The following is a 21,544-nucleotide window of genomic DNA, read 5'->3' as shown; positions in this document are numbered from 1 at the left end:
AACATGACAGTATACATTCATAAAGTGCATTCAGAGGACATGTGTTGCTTTACATGGTGTTTTGCATACATAATGCAAATTATATACAATTATTTAAAAAATGGAAAGATGGAAAAGATGCACTTATCTCAGCACTTGAAAGCACTTCAGCTGACCTGCATTTACATTTCCTGATCTGCAGCATATAAGTGAATGGAAGTGATGTTTGAAAATACACAGAAATGACTAAACATTTGGACATGTAAGCCACATTTAAAAATGTCATTGCATAAAGTGACAAAATATCAACCCCAGTGGACTTATTTTATAGTACATTTTTCACTTGACACTTTTCAAGCCAAACATTTCACAAAAATACGTTTTTGTCAGATTTCATTAGTTCAACATGTTCATAGTTAATGTGATGAACTGGACCAGCATGAATTTGAGAAGAACTGACTTCCCACATCTACTAAAGCACAATGCTTGTTTGAATATGCCACTTCATGAAATTCATATATTTTAAGTGTGACTTAAGTGACCAAATATTTATGAGGCCATTACATATAAAAGAGTGTTATTAATTGTGTTTGCTGCCGCAGACCCTCCAACAGCCTGAAGATAAAGGTAAATTAGCTTAACTACCTGCTTTAATGGGCTTTTAAAGACTAGTCATTGATCATTCTTGATTCGTTTTGTCCTAAATGTGATGCTTTGTACTGATTACTCTGGAAAATGAATGTTTTTGAAAATGGCTGAACAGCGTACAGTAAAATGTGCAGCACTGATTAGCCATTGAAGAACTGTTAAGGAGCTGACGTGCCATTGGTTGACGTATTATACGCGTGGAGCTGATCTGTCATTGGTTTTGGTGGGTTTCAGCTTCACAGTGGCAAATGGATTTGTGCCTCTGTAAACAGAGAGAAAAAATGAACATGTTAAAGTCATAGATCTGCCATATAGATCGTAGAAAACAAAAGGCAACACAATTAGGGGGTTAATGGATATGAAACAATGTGTTTTTGCCAACCTTGGAAAAAGTTGTGGTCGAGAATCATAGTCATCTTGTCTCTGTAAAAATAAGATAAGTTATTTAGCAGCTGATGATTGTTTTAGAATGCTTTTAAACTACTTACGTCACAGCAAAACCAGAAAAATGTGATGCTGAATCTGGAGAAGTGTACCGAAAATACTCTCATAGCCTACTCTTAAAAATAATGGTTCTTTACTGGCATTGATGATTCCATGAGGAACCTTTAACATCCATGGGACCTTTCCATTGCATACAATGTTCTTTATAGTGGAAAATGTTGTTTAGATTATTAAAATGGTTCTTTTAAGAACTGTCCACTGAAATGTTCTTCAAAGAACCCAAAATGGTTCTTCTATGGCATCACTGTAATTGTAGGCCTGTTCTTGTCAATAAGTTTAAGTACCTGAGCAAATTTCAAATTGATATTTGTACAATACAAATATATAGCCACAGCAAACCACAACAAATGCAAAAGGAAGCAATAGGCTCATATATAATTGTAGCCCTGTTGTGGTGTATCAGAGGATCACATCAAAGCACACACACACACACACACACACACACACAGACCGTCAGCAGAAAGAGCTGCGCCCTTGCAGCCACCAGAATGAAGGATGAGGTGTAGTAGAGAACAGCACTTCACCACAGTGCCCCTGCTGGCCACAGTAGGAAATGACTCTTAAAATTCAAAGTCAGCCTGTTCTCATCTTATCTCCACATTTACATTAGTTTAGAGTCAGGAATCTCTCCAGGGATTTAAAATATTCTTAGCATCAGCAGATCTTCAAAAAAAAACACCACGAACCACATCAGAATGTAAAACACGCTCAAAGGATAACTACATTACAGCTGCTGCATGTAAATTGTTACTTTGTGTGCAATATTAATGGATTATTTGATGAAAGAAACGGAATGTGATCATTTTTCTTCAATTATAAAGTCAACATGAATCAGACTGGACCCTATTTACCTTCTTAATACAATTTCTTTCTCTAAATGTTAACGTTACACAACAAACTGTGCACATTAATGCAAAGACAAAAATGTTTGCCTTCATAATCTTTTATCACAATGTAATAACCTTTGCTTTTTGGCTGAAATTGATGATATCTTCATAGTCTTGCTGATGGATAAAATGCATTTTTTTATTTTATCCATCAGAATTTTTATCAAAATTTCATAATTTTATTTAGAAAAATAAGTTTAAATTAAAATTAGTTAATATTCTGAATATAAATGAATTTTTCTTCTCTAATTTCTATCCAGAAATATGTCACATTACTGAACTAAAATGTGTTATTGAAAGGATAGTTTACCCAAAAATGTAAATTCTTCCATAATTTACTCACGTCGTTCTGTCCCTGTATGAGTTTCTTTCTTGTGTAGAGCACAAACAAAGAAATTTTGAAAAATGTTGGTTGCCAAACAGTTGACAGCAGCCATCGGCCTCCATAGTATGAAAAAAATATATATACTTGGGAGTCAATGGTTACCATAAACTATGCTGAACAAAATTATAAATGCAACACTTTTGTTTTTGCCCTCATTTTTCATGAGCTGAACTCAAAGATCTAAGACTTTTTCTATGTACACAAAAGGCCTATTTCTCTCAAATATTGTTCACAAATCTGTCTAAATCTGTGTTAGTGAACACTTCTCCTTTGCCGAGATAATCCATCCACCTCACAGGTGTGGCATATCAACATGCTGATTAGACAGCATAATTATTGCACAGGTGTGCCTTAGGCTGGCCACAATAAAAGGCCACTCTAAAATGTGCAGTTTTACTGTATTGGGGGGGTCCTCTATTGCATAGAGTTGATCAGGTTGTTGATTGTGGCCTGTGGAATGTTGGTCCACTCCTCTTCAATGGCTGTGCGAAGTTGCTGGATATTGGCAGAAACTGGAACACGCTGTCGTATACACCGATCCAGAGCATCCCAAACATGCTCAATGGGTGACATGTCCGGTAGGGGTGTAACGATACACGTATCGTATATCGAACAGTTCACAGGCAGTTCCAAATGGAAGTGATCGTCCCTATCACCTTGGAGTGAGCAGGGCATTATGTAGTCGTTTGGAATGCACTTGGTGAAGAGCGCGTAATTTCCTCATTATCTTCAGCTGGGATGTTCCTTTGACAGCAGATGTCGCTGTTTAAATGTAAAATGTATTTTTATTGTTGTTATCATAACTGTTGCAAATAAACATATTTCATATTTTTAAAAGTTTTTTTTAAATAAGCTATATAATATATAAAAAATTATATAAAACTTTTTAAAATATAAAATGTATATTTTTTTCATGCTGGTGCTTTTTTCACGCGAATCTGCTGACGCACACCATGATGCGTTGTCACGGGAACATACCAGCTGAAGATAATGAGGAAATTAGATCGCTCCCTTCACCAAGTGCATTCCAAACGACTACATAATGACACGCACGTGCCCTGTTCACTCCAAAGTCCCCACTCCAAGGGGATAGGGATGATCACTTCCATTTGGAACTGCCCATGAACCGTTCGATACACGATATGCGTATCGTTACACCCCTAATGTCCGGTGAGTATGCTGGCCATGCAAGAACTGGGATGTTTTCAGCTTCCAGGAATTGTGTACAGATCCAGCAACATGGGGCCGTGCATTATCATGCTGCAACATGAGGTGATGATCGTGGATGAATGGCACAATAATGGGCCTCAGGATCTCGTCACGGTATCTCTGTGCATTCAAAATGCCATCAATAAAATGCACCAGTGTTCGTTGTCCTTAACATACGCCTGCCCATACCATAACCCCACCTCCACCATGGGCCACTCGATCCACAACGTTGACATCAGCAAACCGCTCACCCACACGACGCCATACACACTGTCTGCCATCTGCCCTGTACAGTGAAAACCGGGATTCATCCGTGAAGAGAACACCTCTCCAGAGTGCCAGACGCCATCGAATGTGAGCATTTGCCCACTCAAGTCGGTTACAATGACGAACTGCAGTCAGGTCGAGACCCCGATGAGGACGACGAGCATGCAGATGAGCTTCCCTGAGATGGTTTCTCACAGTATGTGCAGAAATTCTTTGGTTATGCAAACCAATTGTTGCAGCAGCTGTCCGGGTGGCTGGTCTCAGACGATCTTGGAGGTGAAGATGATGGATGTGGAAGTCCTGGGCTGATGTGGTTACACATGGTCTGCGGTTGTGAGGCCGGTTGGATGTACTGCCAAATTCTCTGAAACTCCTTTGGAGACGGCTTATGGTAGAGAAATTAACATTCAATTCACGGGCAACAGCTCTGGTGGACATTCTTGAAGTCAGCATGCAATTGCACGCTCCCTCAAAACTTGCGACATCTATGGCATTGTGCTATGTGATAAAATAGCATTTTATTGTTAATAAAAGCCTAAGGCACACCTCTGCAATAATCATGCTGTCTAATCTTGATCTGCCACACCTGTGAGGTGGATGGATTATCTTGGCAAAGGAGAAGTGCTCACTAACACAGATTTAGACAGATTTGTGAACAATATTTGGAATTATTATTAGAGAAATAGGCCTTTTGAGTACATAGAAAAAGTCTTAGATCTTTGAGTTCAGCTCATGAAAAATGGGGGCAAAAACAAAAGTGTTGCGTTTATAATTTTGTTCAGTGTACTTGGTTACTCACATTCTTCAAAATATCTTCTTTTGTGTTCAACAGAAGAGAGAAACTCATACAGGTTGAGGATGAGTAAGTGATGACAGAATTTTCATTCTGGGGTGAACTACTCTGTAACACGGTTTATGTTAAGAGATCTTACTCTGTTTTCTGAAGGGGTGGGAGTGACCGGCCGGGAATTGCTGGATCTGGTTGATGGGGGTGGCGGTGGCGGAGGTGCAGGTGCAGGTCCAGGTGCAGGTGGAGCTGTTTGTTGCCTGCTGCTCACGGGTTGGTTTAGGAAGTTACTCATACTGCTGCTGCTTCTGAAAGAGCTGCTACTGAATAGGGGAAGAGGTCAAAGTCATGAGACTGAAGCGCAGATGCACAGGTGTTGGGAAATGTGCTGTATTGGCTTACCTGGAGAGAGGTGGTGCAGGTGGTTCATCCATGGGGCCTACGTAAGCAGCAGGGAACCAGCCTTGCCTGAACAATGCAGATTGAATGAACAGGAAACTAAATCAGGTGGTCCATCTGAGCACTGTATGTGTGTTTCAGTGCATCACTTAATCATGTATGGACACTGGAGTTTGAATCTAGGACTTTGTTTACCAGCCCAGTCTAAGGCTACTTCTACACCAATCCAGATACATTTGAAAATCCATCTTTTTCTTCATGTTTTAGCCTTCCATTCACACTGAGACAACATATTTGTGGATAAAACTGAAACCGCCATTATCACGTTGTAGTGTGGGCTGTAAAAACAGAAGTATTTTAAAATGATAACGCACGTGACGCATATTGTACTGATATATATTACCAGTATATGCCTGCTATGTGTTATTCACATTCATAGTGTTGCAAAAGATAATGTTACTTTGTTCAATCTTCATATTATATAAGATAAGATAACATTTATAATAATATTTATTTGCAATTGCTGTCCTGTGGCAAAATATGAGGGCAATTGTGTTTTAGATAATACGTGCAAAGGCAATTGTGACCTGGACTTGAGATATTTTGATAATAAAATAATCGTGCCATAAGAATAACAGGACGACTTTATTACAGTATGTCTGGTCTCTAAGTATCATCTCAGTGAGTTTTTATTACTTTGTTTTACACATGCACAGATAATTTTAGCATTTTATGACATTTCAGTGACAACTTTTGGAAAAGCTTGAAAATGCTAATGTTGACAGAACATTTTGAAATGAAAATGCTGTATTCATACGTATCTGGATCAGTGTAGACAAAGTGTGAAAGTTCTCTCACCGTCCAGAGCTGTCAGAGAGGCCGAACAGCCAGCCATTCTTCGGTTCTTTAACGAGTAGGGTGATGGTTTCTCCTCGGGAGAATGGCAGGAGGGTGGAGTTTGCAGAGGGAGGGTGGGGCACCAGTGCTCGCATCACTTTGCCTCCGCCCAATCCCGAGATGGAGTTGGAACGAGTGGGCTGAGGGGAGGGGCCTAAGATGAAGTGGAGAAAATTTGCCATATTAAACACAAAAAACAGTGTGTAATGTTCACAGATGTCTTTTATCATTTCAAAATAAGCTCTCCACACCTCTAGAGGGAACTGTGCCCAGTGGTTGCTCCACCCAGCGGTTAACATCAGGCTGAGAGAATTACACAGAAACATTGAAATGTAAAAAACAATGTAAGTGAATTTTATTTCAAATAATTTACTATTTTGAAATATATATATATATTCATGTAATTTAATACATTGTAAAATAATAACATATAATGCAACTTTCCTTTGCATTTTTGACCCTTCTTATTGAAAAGTTTGGGTACCGCTGATTTAGGGCTACTAAGTGTTATTAAATATAATATCATATGGTTATTTTTTTTTGGTAATATGACTATTGTGTCGTCATATCTCACAATGTGGTCCTCCAGTCGTGAAGGAGTGCGTGGACGGGATTCTCTCGTGTGATTCACCAGATCTTTCCACCCCTCTGCTCTGTTTTGCAGGCCGCCCCCTGTCTGTGGGAGGAATTAAACATTTAAACACACATTAATCAAACTGAGCACTTCCAAACAACTTTTAATTGGCAGAAAAAAAATCATATTCTAAAAAATTATTTTATGTAGTATAAGGCTACCCAAATATTTTGTCTTGTCCAAAGAGTTTCTCCCCTTTCAAAAAATGTAAATAATTAGGCAAAAAATTGAGATGGCAAGTTTTATGACAACACTTGGCAAATTTTCCTTAATAGTTTCTCCATATCACTTTGGTTAGACCCCAAAGCCCACCCCATTAAGCAGCTAGTCAATTATGGAAAATAATAAAAAGTAATAACATTAACCTTGCTCATGAGATATGCAATGGACTGGGTGAAGCCGCTGTGTTTCTCTGCCAGGAATCGATATCTTCTTTCTTCCTCCTTTAGCGCCTCTTTCTGACACTCTCTGAGAAAGTGCACATAATTGCTGCCGTCCTACACACATCCATCAACATTATTATCATTATTTTTTCATATTTTGTACCATCATGAATGACAATAAAGCCGTACAGCATTAGTTTGGCTTTAACACTCTTAAAAATAGCTGTTTTGTTGAGCTTCTACTTTAAGTAGTAGGTAAAAAAGTGCCAAGCCCTTGAGTACAACCATTCAAATGTTTCTTAAATTTCATAAAATTGCTGTATTTTTGATCAAATAAATGCTGCCTTGGTGAGATAAGAGAATTATTTCAAAAATATTAAAACATCTAACCAATTCCAAATTTGTGAAATGTATTTTGTTCTTCACAGAGGACTGACTGATTTCAGAGTATCCCGTCTCTAAACATCAAAAAGAATTGTGGTTGTTCATGTTACATTGCAATCTGCTGTCTTAAAGGAGCTCCCAATCTGCCCTCTGAACCTAAACATGGCAAATGAGACACTCTACGATCCTCTGGATGCCATAAACACACAGAAATGTCCAAATCTAGTGTGCCATTTAGCAAGGGTCACACACTGCTCTCACCTGTGGGACCCCTCGCCTCATCTGTCTCTCCAGTGCCGATGCCTGGTTTCTCACTTCAATCTCATAACGCCTCCTGCTGTTCTGGAGGAGAAAGTGACCCAACAACATCTATCATTTTAGTTTCAATATTTAGATTCATTGTAATCAGATAATATCCCTTGTTCTGAGTTGGCTGAAAGATAAAGTATCTTTAATTTGGTAAAATATTAATTCTGCTCCTAATTTTAGTTGTAAGAATAACTGATGTTTATGCATGTTTTCTGTTCTTAAAATGTAATTTTTTTGCTTGCATTTACAAAATATACCAAACAACTCACGAATATGTATTCTTTATCTAGTCTGACATTGTCGTCCATCTCTCGAAGGACCTCGGAGTGGAACCAGCGGAACTGAATCAATCACACAGACTCGTCAAACATGGGATTGGCCGTATAGACAATCAAACATGCATTATGTCAACAGCATGAGAAGATATGGAATAGAGGTCAATATAGGAGGATTGGTAACGCACCACTCCCTCCAGCTCACTGGTGAGTCTCCTCTGACTGTCTGAGATCTGGATCAAAACATCACCTGCAAAACAAACTCACACATATAGCCATATAACAGCCTCTGCTTGAGTGTCCATGTGTTAAAGTGCAAGAATTAGCCTTGAAAGGTTGCACTGCCAAGCTAATGTTGTGTCATCATTTATTATTTAACATCAAAGAGGAGGTGCAGTTATCTGATATTGACTACAAAACTCACACACACACACACGCACATGCTGCCGCACCACCTCTCTGTGGTCATAAAATATGATTCATAGCAACAAAAGCACCATTGAAATTTAATGACATTTTTCCATTAAACCAAAACATGGTGATAGATGTCAGCTATAAATAAACACACACACACACTCATGTGTGTAAGAGAGATCTGAAGAGGACCATGGTGAATTTACAAGAGCAAAGTACAATATGAGTGTGTGAAGGGCACTGGCTCCCTCCCAATTTACCACCCTCAAAAAACACACATAACTCTTTCTTTCTCACTCTGTCCCTGTGATGGAAAGTACATACTTATCAGAAAAAAGAAAATGAACTGTGTATCAAAAATCTCTGAGTTTGACAGAAATGTGTCCTGCTGTAATTTAAAAGTGTGAAAGGAAATTAAATAAGAGGAAATAAAATCTTACCCAGCAAATGCGATGACATGCTCTGCATGGCCTGTTCACCCATGTTAGACAGAGCATTGAAATAGGCCTCACTGGTGATGGCCAGGGCTATAGATACACACACACACATTTAATTCATTTACCACTGTGTGATTTTTTTTTAACAGTAATAATATCTTAGCATCATTAAAACAAGATTGGTTAGCTTAATTTAAATATTAAAGACTAGTTCACACAAAAAGTAAAAGTTAACCCTCCTTTGCCTTCCATCGTAGTGCTCAAATCTAATTTAATATGAGAAAGGAGACAGGACTGGTGTTGGATCGTCTTTATTCTTTTATTTTTCTCAGTAATAAAAAAAAACTTTTGATATATTTATGGTAGGAAATGTACAAAATATCTTCATGGAACATGATCTTTACTTAATATCCTAATGATTTTTGGCATTAAAAAAGAAAAAGAGAAAAAAAAACATAATTTTGACCATACAATGTACTGTTGGCTATTAAATAAACCTGTGCTACTTTTGACTGGTTTTGTGCTCCAGGGACACATTTATGGATTTGGTGGATTCTTTTATTTTATTCAGTCATTTTCATTTTCATTGAGACAGACACAAAAAATGTTTTATATAAAGCTTGTGCTTGAAAAACACTTAAATTCTCTCATTTCCTTCATTATAAGCACACTCTTACAACATATTTACAATTGAACAAAATATGAAATATTGCATATTATATATTACTCTACATATGATATATAATGATATAATATTTTTGAAATGTATAAAATAAAGCAAAAATAAATAAGTAATAATATTAAATTGATATTAACTAATATTTTAATTCATTTATAGTGAGTCTAATTTTAACATCTTGTTTTAGAATAATACCATTTAAACATCCTGAAAACAAGATTAATTATTAAAACAAGTTAAAAGGTTACATTTTATTTAAATTCGTTAAGATATTAAACGACTAGTTCACACAAAGATTCAAATTCTGCCATCGTTTGCTCTTAACTCGCCACTGTACCAGTGATGTTGGATTCATAGACAAAATTAAAATTCTTCTTTCCTCTGAATCATTGGCTCAAGCCGAGTCGACTCATGTCCAAAATTCAAAATTCGTAAGGTTTAGTTTTTTCGCTATCTTCAATTGTTCGTAAAACCTACTTTGTCGAACTCGTCCTAGACGATTTGTCCGATTCTCACCAAAATTGGCTCAGATCATCTACAGACCATGGAGGGCAAAAGGTATGCAATTAAAGTCGATTCGTCCAAGCGTTCTCGAATACCACACTAACGAATTTGCCGAAAAGCACGCAAAAATGGATCTGAGGATATATCTCCGCAAGGGTTTGGCGTATTGACACGAAACTTGGTGTATGTTATACCAAGCATGAGCTGAGGCTACGTGCAGTGATTTGGCGCTGTGCCACCTAGTGGTCAGGAGATATGAAAAATTCATATTTTTGCTTATAACTTGTAAATGATTTGGCCAAAAATCACAAAACAGGTCTCATTGGATTCAAAGCATCATGCTGAGTCCAACCATATCCAATTTTCCCATGTCAGCCATTTTGGCCGTCGGCCATGTTGAATTTTGTAGTAAAATGCTATATTTTATGAACGAATTAACGTATCTTTACGAAACTTGCTATGGGTCATCAGCACGATGCCCTCAAGGAGCTTGAGAAGTTTCGAAGCAGCGCCACCTAGTGGTAAAATCCAATTTTCACATGCTTATAAAATTGGGTGGGGTTGACTTATTTTCACAGGAGTCACCTTTTTAGACTCCTGAATCGTTGCCGAGTCCATCAATACCAAACTTGCCAGGTTTAGCCTTATGGTTTGCGCCACGTTGCATTTTAGCGCTTAAAAAACATCTGGCAATATCTTAGAAACCGTTACTCCGATCGACACGAAACCACCGTAGGAAGTTCGGAAACTTAACGTCCCGGTAATTTTACTCATTGCATAATTGCCAAAATTTTGATAGTAAGTGGCACAAAAATGCAAACAAAATCAACAGTCAGTCATTTTTTTTCTACTTACACACAAATATGTCTATAACTCCAAAAAAAAATGAGATTTTCACCAAATTTGACACGCATATGTATGGGCACACTCTAAGGACACTTCAAAAATTAGGTGGGATTGTGCCTCTTGGTAGCGCTATAATTGAACAAAATATGAAATTGTCATTGACTATAATGGAGGTTTATGATATAAAATGCTATATTTTACGAATGCATTGGTGTACCATTCCGAAACTTTATATGTACCATGGAGACCACGACCTGAAAGTACTCAAAATGTTTTGAGACAGTGCCATCTTGTGGTCAAAATTTATAATGAAATGGCAAAAAAGTGCTTATATCGTTCTATGAATTTTACCTATTGTGACGAGACTGTTATTAATAGATTCCTTGGGTCATGCTGAGAACAGTTATACCAACGTTGCCATAGTCAGTTATCTGGTTTTCACATACCACAACAACGAATTTGTGGTATGATGCCAAAATGACACTTGAGGCCGTATCTCTACAATGCTTTGGCATATTGATACCAAACTTTGTGTGTGTGTCATTGTCACGTCACACAGAACACATCACATCGATTTGTTGACGGTGCCACCTGTTGGTCAAAAGTGAAAAGTCAATCAATCCTATTACTGCTAGTTTTGAATGATTTATCACTCATTTGGACTGCAATAATCTTAAAATGGCTTCAATTACTCATTTTTGCAGTTGTTCTGATGCTCCGTGCTATGCTTTGCTTCTCGTTTTGCCGCTGATGTGCTTGGCCCCGTCATTGCTGCTTGCAGCTATATTTACTTATATATTTGCATTTTGTCTTGTTTAATCTGCTGATTTGTTGTCTTGTTTTAATCACAATTTATTTCCTGTTCCTAATGGCCCTTTTTGTCTCTTTTTTTCCTTTCTTTCTGCTATCAAGTCAAATAGGCCTATTCATTGTCCGATCACCAAAAACGTTATTTTATTGGTTCTTTAATCTGTTGAAAGTTGATTACCAAACTAGAACACTGTTTGATAGTCATCTTTCAAAAGATTAAAGACTTTCACAAGTGCAGCGAGTTAGTTAGTGAAACTCAAGACTCGTAAAATAGACAGTCATTAAACAATGATGTTGAATCAGCCAATGACGCTGCCGCAATGCTGACTTATTATCGTCAATGACAGCCAGCAGGCCAAAGTTCAACCACTTTGCTTTTCTTCTTCCTCCTTTTAGCTTTTTCAGTCTTACCATCTACCGCATTCATTCTTTCTAAAGTTGACTTGCCTTGGAAAGCCTGAATGTAGCTGTTTCCCAGTGACACCAGTCTCTGCAGACCTGGGTTGAACTGCTCCATTATGCTCTGAGCGGATGGACAAACAGTGTAAGAATGAGAGTCTGATAACAGATCAAATGTCAACACATACTCCACTCCACATCAACCTGTCACCTTGGTTACAGATTGCTGTTTGTCACAACAAAATGGTCTATCTAAAATCAGTTTTGAAAAATACTGATTTATATATATATATATATATATATATTCTCTATATAACATGTACACTAACGTTTTGATATTTTAGATTATATTAAACTCTCTCTATAATGCACACATATGTATATTCATGTGTATATGCACACATAATAATGCTTCAAACTGTAACAATGTAATAATTATGTTTAATTATTGTTTCTGAATTACATTTTTAAAAACATACAGGCAACAAATCTCTTATAAATGTAAATGAATGTCCATGTAGGCCTACTTTATTAATCTTGTTCTACTCCGTTAATATACGTACATATGATTGTGAATAATTCACACTTATTAGTGAGAGGCTTCAGGCTTACCGTATAAATGGCCAGAGTGGTGCGGTGCAGTTGATCACTGTTTTGTCCGGACATCCTGATCTGACGCTGTGGTACAACAAACAAATAAACAACATCCACTGACTAAACAACAAACAACCAGACTGACAGATGACCCACTGCTGTCTCCCCCTTGTCTCCTGTGTCCTCTCCTGTCTCGTTGAGTTTGTGAGTGTGTGTGTGTGTGTGAGAGAGAGAGAGAGAGAGAGAGAGAGAGAGAGAGAGGGAAACAGTGAGCTATTGTCACCTGTGTGGCTTGTGAATTATTGAACAGTGCAGAGTAATAAAAGTGTGACTGAGGTTAGACACCTGCCGTAAACACTGCACACCTGCGATAGGAGACAGGACTGGTGGTGAATTGCCAATATTTTTGCATTTTTCAAAAAGTGCAGTGATCAGAAACCTTTGCTCGAGCCTTTATTGCCTTTACATGTATGCATTTGGCTCTTTTTCATTCAGACCCAAAACAAGTGTTTTATACTTGCTTGGGCTTGGAAAACAGTTATATTCTTTAACAACTCTCATTTCTGTCATTATCCCTATAAACATAATAACAAACATATAATAAAATAAAAACTATAAATATTAAGTATACTGATATATATATGATAGATAGATAGATATATATAGTATAATTATATAGAGTATAAATATTAATATAATGATAATATAAATATTTAATAAAATGACATAAATTGTACATACAAAGCATACTAATATTCATATAATACAGATATTAAATATTAAAAATGATATAAAATGATATTTAAATTAAATTTACTATAATAAACTATAAAATAAAAAATATTTCAATAAAATTCACTATAATAAAAACAAATTATATATATTAAACGCACTAATATTTATGTAGAATTGGATAGATATGTAGATAAAGAGTATGGGTTATAGAGGTATATAGTATGAAATATAAAATTTATATATAAATTATTTCGTACACTAATATTTAGATAGATAGATAGATAGATAGATAGATAGATAGATAGATAGATAGATAGATAGATAGATAGATAGATAGATAGATAGATAGATAGATAGATAGATAGATAGATAGATAGATAGATAGATAGATAATGTTCTTTGAAGAACATTGTTCTTTTACTCTGTTTCCCCTAATGTCTATTATCTATAGATCAGTGTATTCTGTGATCGAGGCGCGCGCGCGCGTGTGTTTGGTTCACTCCTCCACGCCGCAGGATCTCTCCATCGCTTCCGCGGAAGAACCCGTCTCTGCTGTCCCACTAAAGATGGAGCTGTCTGCGGCAGGGGACCGAGTGTTTGCCGCTGAGGCCATCCTGAAGCGCCGCATCCGTAAGGTCAGTGTGTTTAACATTAAAACTCGTTTTATTTCCTTTCACTGCGGCCTACAGACGCACTAAACTTCAGCCCTGCGGACCGAGCGCAGTGCACTGAACTGCATTAGAGCACCATGCTTTCCTATGCAATCATAAAACCGCTCGTATTACGCGCAGTTGTGTATGCAGTCTTTTTTATGGCGCTAATTTGACAGGGTTGCTCATTTTTTAGCTCGGTGTATTGCGTAAGGTCGTTTAGGTTGGAGCGACGCTAGCTGGAGCTGGTGCTGTTAGCGCGTTAGCTTTTTTGTGTCTGCCCGGAGTGCAAATTTTTTGACAAAGGCTGGTTCGTCTGACACCCCATCGACACCGCAGACGCTACCCATCTAGAACGCTAGGTCTATAGCTTAAGCCGAGGAGCTCTTTACAGTGCGTTACAATCAGCCAGACAGCGCAATTCGCGCGTTTGAAGGATGATAGTTTCGAACATTTATAATGGAATGTTTACGTTCTATAGTATCTGTGGCGTCGCGTCGCGTAGCAACCACTAGTTATTGAGTTCACCTCGCTGTTTGTTTTTGTTTTCAGTGCGACCTGCGTTTTTATTTTCAGGGAACAAAATGACCAGCATCCCCTCATACTAAATACATGAAAGAACTTTTTGTATATTGTGTTACAGTACGCATGCGCATGCATTCAGTTAATTACTGAATGGATATTATTATTATTATTATTATTATTATTTATCCAAAGCGACTTACAAATGAGGACAACAGAAGCAATCAATTGTAGTATTAAAACAACTAAAAACAGATCCAAAACTAAAAGCTAAAACTTTATAAATACTACCTATACACATTTTAAAAATAAAGAAATTAAATAAAAATGACAAGTGCATATAACAAAATTTCAAAACTTAACATTTAAATGAAAAACAAAAAATAAAGCTAAAAACAATTAAAGCTAAAAACACCAAAAAAAAAAACTAAGCTTTTTTTTATACCCATCTAACAAAATACTAATTGATACTAATTGAATACACTTTCCTTATTTTTCCACAACAAATGGCCAAGCAAGTGCAGACACTGAGACGATACGCCTATATAAATACATTTATATATATATACATTTATATTTAACCGCAGGAAGGAGAGTAAATAATGGCCGGGTGATCCTAATGAAATATTCCGGCAATAAAAGATATCTTCCAGAAATGTTGGGAACTGAATCTGATCTGTCTTTTCCATAGGGACGGATGGAGTACCTAGTGAAATGGAAAGGATGGGCTATAAAGTAAGTGAACAGAAATGTGATTCATTAGCTAAGTTTTATAATGGATGTTAAATTATCTGTATATTTTGCAGGTACAGCACATGGGAACCTGAGGAGAACATCCTAGATGAACGACTCGTGGCAGCGTTTGAACAAAAGTGAGTTGTGTGTTTTATTGTTGCAAACAGATTTTTGCTCCTGATTAACATATTTAAAGGAAATGGACTTCTACAAAATGTCAACTCGTGATCATGAGCGTTAAATTCGTTTGTGACAGTTGGCGCTTCTGTTTGAAGTGGTCTCCCTGATTCAGAGCTAGATCATCTCTTTCCTGCATACCCACAAGAAGCATTCACGCAGACATCTGCAGCCACATCACATGAATACTCAAGTCACAGTCTGAAGTAAAACTTTGTAGACATGCTTTTGCTCAAGAGGATGTTTGAAACTGCCACAAACAGTGCAAACACTGACATAATCACAAACCCTTTTGAACACCTCGTATTTTTACACAGAGAGCGGGAGCAGGAGATGTATGGGCCTAAAAAGAGAGGCCCGAAACCTAAAACGTTACTTCTGAAGGTACGTCAGCTATACCAACTGACTGGAAATAAATTTATTTTATGGTGTGCAAAGTCATCTAGTTAATTTGCTTTGGAAATGTGCTTTTAAACTATTAAAAATGATTCCAAAAATTAAAATTCTGTCATCATTCCCATTCTGTCATTCCCAATCCATAAGACTTTTGTTTATCTTCTAAACACAAATTGAGGTATTTTAATGAAACCTGAGCAATTTCTGTCCCTCCAATTAAAGTCGGCTATAGAGGTCTGCGCAGGACTAATTTTTCATTTCCACATGCAGAGATCTTCGTGGATATTTCAGTCCTGTTTCAGTTTGATTCTCTCTCCCTCAGGTGTCAAAGGTTTTTTTTTACCCAGTTTGCACACACGTGATGCTTCTGACCTTGTCGCTGCAGGCAAAAGCAAGGCTCTTTCCATTGATGTCATGTACAACCCGAAATCAGTGAGCATTTTGTATTTAGATATTTATATTTTGCGATTGTGCCAGGATTAATTTATTTCTCCTGCTTCCCGCACACACCTCAGTATCAGAAATTCAAAACATGTTCTTCACCACACTTGTATCAGGTCCTGAATCAAGCAGTTTAATCCAAATCTTATGAAGTGTGCTTTGAACAGATTTAATTTAGGCTTTAATTTACATATAAACACTGATTAAAGCACATACACAGAGCACATCAAATTTAGCAAATGGAAGCTTGAACATTCTTGCTTTACACGCATCCTCATTGGTTCTTTTGAAAGCTCAAATATTCTTGCGTGACTCTCAATAACAAACCTCATTGGTTCTTGCGCGTCAAGTGTGTACGCTTCTGGGTGAATGGACTTTAAATAGAAGGACAAAAATATCTTCATTTGTGTTTTGAAGATAAACAAAAGTCTTATGGGTTTGGAACGACATGAGGGTGAGTGAATAATGACACAATATTCATTTTTTGGTAAACTAAACCTTTAAGTGAATAATTTTTGACTTTTCCCAATTGTTTAGTCAAGAGCGCAGGTTGCAGAGACTTCCTCAAGAGTCCCGGAGTTCAAGCACACTCGTCCTCAGCAGCATTCCAAGCTTCCTCCACCCTCAGCTGCACCGGTCTACACCCCAACTGCCCCTTCTAACGCTAAACTGCAATCGGGCACCGCTCAGCCCAAACTGAAGAAAGACATTCACCGCTGCCATCGCATGGCACGTCGGCCCTTGCCCCGCCCAGACCAGACAGTCGGCCCCTCCAGTCCTTTTTCAGCCCGTCCGACAGTCAGTCCTTTCTCAGAAACTGTCCGCATTCTGAATCGTAAAGTCAAACCCAGGGAAGTGAAGAAAGGACGGGTCATTCTGAACCTCAAAGTGGTTGACAAGGCTGGGAATGGCGGTGTTGCTAATAGTAGAAGGACACATGTGCCTTCCACCCAGCAGTCCCATTTCGGGCGGCAGAAGATTCCATCCCGAAATAGGGTGATTGGGAAAAACAAGCGGTTTGGAGAGGTGTCTTACCGAGGAATCCAGCCTCCCATTAGAAGTTCTGCGTTTCCTGTTTTTGGGAAACTCTTCGATTCTCACTCCCTGAGCAATGCCGAGAACCAGACTCAAAGTGGAGAGAGTCGTAATAACACGACAAACAATCTCTCTTCCTCCCAAAGTTCAAAGGTGGACGTGTCCAAAGGTCAGACTCTTGATGAACTGCCTCCGTCAAACTCAAGCTCGGAGGTTTCAGATGGCGAGCCACCCTCCCCGCCACAAACCCAATCCCAGCATTCCACATTGCCACCCAAGGCCTCTGCAACCAAGGCCCAAGATCCTGCCCTTCACAAACTCGCCGCTCAACCTGTAGCATCCAAAAACAGCTCAGGTCCTTCTGCTCTTCCATCTTCTCCTATGTTTTCCTCATCGTCCTCTGCCTCGTCATCGTCAGAAGACAACGAACACATCCTGGACCTTTCCGTACCTCATGAAATCGACAGGCGATTGCGGCGACGCCATCCCTTCTCTGGCCGTCATCCACTCAAGGTCCCAGAGGTGCCCGTGTCGGAGGAACCGTCGGAGGAAGAGGAAAATTTGGACTGGCATCCTGACATGACCTCCCGATGTGCCAATGTGGTCGTCACAGACATCACAGCTAACCTCCTCACCGTAACGATCAAGGAGTTCTGTCATCCACCGTCCGCTACTCCTCCTCCCTGCTACCCCAAAAAAATATCAGCTCAACACGACACGAAACAGCCAAAGCACCACCCCAACAAAACATGAGTGCGGACCCCACAGATACGACTTCCTCCAGCCTTCAGAAGAGATTTTAGGAGGTTTGTTAGTCATTTGTTTACAGTTTCAGCTGCCTGGTGCTCATGCGAGCCAAGCTGTCCGCTCTACAACACTGTGCCATGACTTTTATAACCATGAAAGAATGTCTCTTGGCTCACTGTGTTTAATCTGAACACATGGACTTTTCTAAGGATGAATTTACTCACCAATGGCTTCTTTGAAGATGTGCCAAGCAACTTCCTGTATGGTATTTATTCCATATACTGTATATTATATCATTACTGATATGTATACACTTCTGTTCAAAAGTTTGGTGTTGGTAAGATCTTTGTATTGTTTTTTTAAACGAGTACAAACAGTACTGTCAAATGTTATTAGAATTTAGAACTGTCTTCTATTTTAACATTTAAAAATTAATTTATATCTATGATGGCAAAGCTGACTTTTCAGCAGCCATTACTGCAATGTCACATTATGCTTCAGAAATCATCCTAATTTGGTGCACAAGAAATATTTCATGTTCATATCAATGTAAAAAACGGTTGTTGCATTAGATTTTTTGTGGAAACTTTGATGCATATTTTCAGAATTCTTCAATGAATATAAAGTTAAAAATAATATTATGAAAAATTGTTACAATATACTTGTAAGTCTTTCATCAGTTTAGTGCATCCTTGCTCAAAAGTACCAATTTCTTAAAAAGAAAAGAAGGAAAATTATACTGATCCTAAGCTTTTGAACAGCAGTATATAATATAAACCAAGTATTATCTGCATCTTCATACTCAATTTCATACTGGATTCTATTTACTGTGGCATTTTCAATTATTTCTGTGAGTGAATGTATTATGTATAGCATCAATAACATTGAATTGTGCTGTAAACCACAACTGGGGGCTCAACCTTTTTAGTTATGTATTATATTAAAAGTGTGTTTTAGGGTCCAAATTTCTAAAATTAATAGTAAATTTGGCTGGTAATTTATTGAACTTCAATAGGACAATTTTTTTGTGAAATTACCTGCAGTAATTGTTGACTATTCAAAAGGAAATCAACTATATTGTCATTAGAACAGCAGAATGAAGTTTCTTTGCTTGTAATAAATATTTATAGCCATAAAACTTTCTCAATTCACCCGTCAGTTAATTCTGGAACCTGGTTATTTTTATTTTTAGTTAGACTTTGGCAAATGGCAGGACTCCTGACACAAACTCCTCCACCTTTAAGCATCCCCATTCCGCACAGCCACCTTCATAATGAAGCAGAATAACAACATCTGTGGTCAACAACTCAACCATCTGTGCCAAACGCGTATGTTTTAGCTCCGACATACCTATCTGCCAAGTGTTTATAGTGCTGTCCTATCCACTGTCCCTTTCGCCAAGGTTTCTGTAAATAGTTATACAGTAAGAAATACTCAGTTGAGAGAAGGAGAGAGAATGAAGAACAGGAGTTTTTTTTGTTGCTAAGATGAAATGCAGATATAATGCTCAATGTTCAACTCCAGGAATCTAATCCAGGAGTTCTTTCTGAGTTCCCTCTGTGCTTTTTCTAGATTTCCCCCCTTTAATTTAGCTGGAAATCTCTGTTAACTGATTGACAAGGAACACTAACGTTTATTTAATGACTAGTGCATTCATGTTAATGTCGTTTTCTAGACATATTTGTTCAGATTAAGCTCTTTTGTCTCTAACTGAAGTGCTCTTTTGTAGAAGAGTTTCAATTCTTGTGCTGCAAAAAAGCTTTGAGCTCAAATGAAGTCAATAAGATCATCTAGCGCTCTATCTCTCGCTTCCTGTTCGAACACAACTGTCTCCTAGTCACCACAGGATTCACTTTAGCATCATCCTGCTCTCTCTTTATCGACAGGGATACATAAATCTCAGCAGAGAGCGTGTGGAGTATGCGACTTTGAATCCAAAGAAAGAGTATTTGCTTAGACTTTGCCAAAGAGCCTTCTGGGAAAAGTGAGCTTTTGATCTAATCCTGATGTGGTTGGAACGGTCTCTAACCTCCAGTTAGGGTTTAATGAGAACTGAAGTTTAAACCCCATGGGCTTGGGCCTTGATGCAAGCCAGTGTCAAGAGTTTAAATAAGAATAGGCACAAGCGAAATGCACTAGCCTGATGAAGTGGATGGTGATGCCATTGATATGGAAACTTTTGCTGTGGCCAAACACAGTGTTTAGGGCTATTCTTAGGGTCATAAACTGAGCTCATAGTGTAGTTTCTCTTATGTTCTTGGCGTGCCTTGTTCTCACTGTCTAACATGCCTTTTGTATACCTTATTTTAAAGTCAGGACTTGATTGACTCAAAAATGAATCGCCAGAAGCGCCACTCTAGATTACATTAATTAACCTTAATTTATGTGATGTTGCTATTTAAATGGAAGCTCTTCAATGTGTAATCTCATTAATGTGTTCATTTTTGGATTGCATTTTTGGTCTGTTTCAGAGTAGGTTAAAGTCATTTATGAAATTTGCAGCTTCTCTAAACACTATATGGTTTTGTTTGGTCTTGTATTGTTTTTATTTAGTTGCTTGTGAATATCTATTTATGTCATCAAGATCAAGCTCTCAGTCCTGCTCTCTGCAGCTTGCACCAGCATTGTTGGTCCTAAAGCCCTTATATTTTCAGCAAACACTGAATCTTCTGATCCCTATGGCCTCCCCTGTAATCCCACTTAACCAACACTCCAAGACTTGTGCATTGAAACGGATTGAGAATCAAGATTTCCTCTCAAAATCCCAGTCAGGAGATTGGCTCTGAGTTCAGGGCATCATTTTGTTTATCCCGCTGAATCCTGACTCTTATTATTCCTCCACATCTGCTGACAGTTTAGCTCAAACCTCCATGATGGGGATGTTTTAAGGACACACTCTCCCATTGACCTGTATAAAATGGATTTGATTTTGAGTTGTTTTTTTTCAGCCATATTCTTTCTTTTGATTATGTATTGTGTACAGATTTGTAATTGACAAAGTGTTGAAAATCATGGCCATTTTTGTACCGTCTTTGAAGTAGAAGTGTAGCTAAGCTCACTGACCCTGTTTTAATAAAGAAATTGCATTTGTGATTTTGCAAATTATTCCGTGTTCATTTGTGTGCATACTGATCATATCAATACAAACTAACACAGGTTGAATTCAGGGAATGTATGGAAGATGAAATATTATCAGTGTATTCTGCAGTTTTCCAGACCAGACATTGTTTCAGTTTATTGAAGTCTTTATTCAGATGGTGCCATTTAATTTCGTGTAATCAACATAGCTGCAAAAGTTAACATGCAATTTCACTTTCACATGTAAAGATGGGTAAAAAGAAACATTGATATTAATAAGAGCTCTGAGATATTTCAGTGTTTATGTTACTCCACTAGTCTGTGTTCACAGCGTTGTTGTTGTTTTTTTAATGATGAAGTGTCAGTGTTTTTTCTGGTGAAGAGAAGCGGGGCTGTGT

The 21,544-nt window shown here is 37.9% G+C and overlaps 2 protein-coding genes across 2 annotated transcripts; one reads left to right on the top strand and one right to left on the bottom strand.

The window, feature by feature from the left end:
- Window positions 1-816: 816 nt before the first annotated feature.
- On the bottom strand, window positions 817-12,702 carry LOC306868559 (BAR/IMD domain-containing adapter protein 2-like 2; the record flags this gene model as incomplete). Its single annotated transcript, XM_079414805.1, has 14 exons — window positions 817-889; window positions 1,010-1,050; window positions 4,812-4,989; window positions 5,069-5,134; window positions 5,924-6,116; window positions 6,214-6,265; window positions 6,537-6,638; window positions 6,962-7,093; window positions 7,625-7,705; window positions 7,942-8,013; window positions 8,136-8,197; window positions 8,802-8,888; window positions 12,085-12,160; window positions 12,649-12,702. 14 exons carry the CDS (start codon window positions 12,700-12,702, stop codon window positions 817-819), a joined length of 1,269 nt encoding a protein of 422 aa, XP_079270931.1.
- Window positions 12,703-13,841: 1,139 nt separating this feature from the next.
- On the top strand, window positions 13,842-21,172 carry LOC306862691 (chromobox protein homolog 6-like). Its single transcript, XM_079405611.1, has 5 exons — window positions 13,842-14,000; window positions 15,229-15,272; window positions 15,344-15,409; window positions 15,767-15,833; window positions 16,824-21,172. Exons 1-5 carry the CDS (start codon window positions 13,932-13,934, stop codon window positions 18,072-18,074), a joined length of 1,497 nt encoding a protein of 498 aa, XP_079261737.1. The 5' UTR covers window positions 13,842-13,931; the 3' UTR covers window positions 18,075-21,172.
- The last annotated feature ends 372 nt before the right edge of the window (window positions 21,173-21,544 follow it).

The sequence above is a fragment of the Barbus barbus genome, assembly GCF_936440315.1.
Source record: "Barbus barbus genome assembly, chromosome: 4".
In the NCBI taxonomy this organism is placed as follows: Eukaryota; Metazoa; Chordata; class Actinopteri; order Cypriniformes; family Cyprinidae; genus Barbus; species Barbus barbus.
This window is presented reverse-complemented; position numbering and strand designations above follow the sequence as displayed.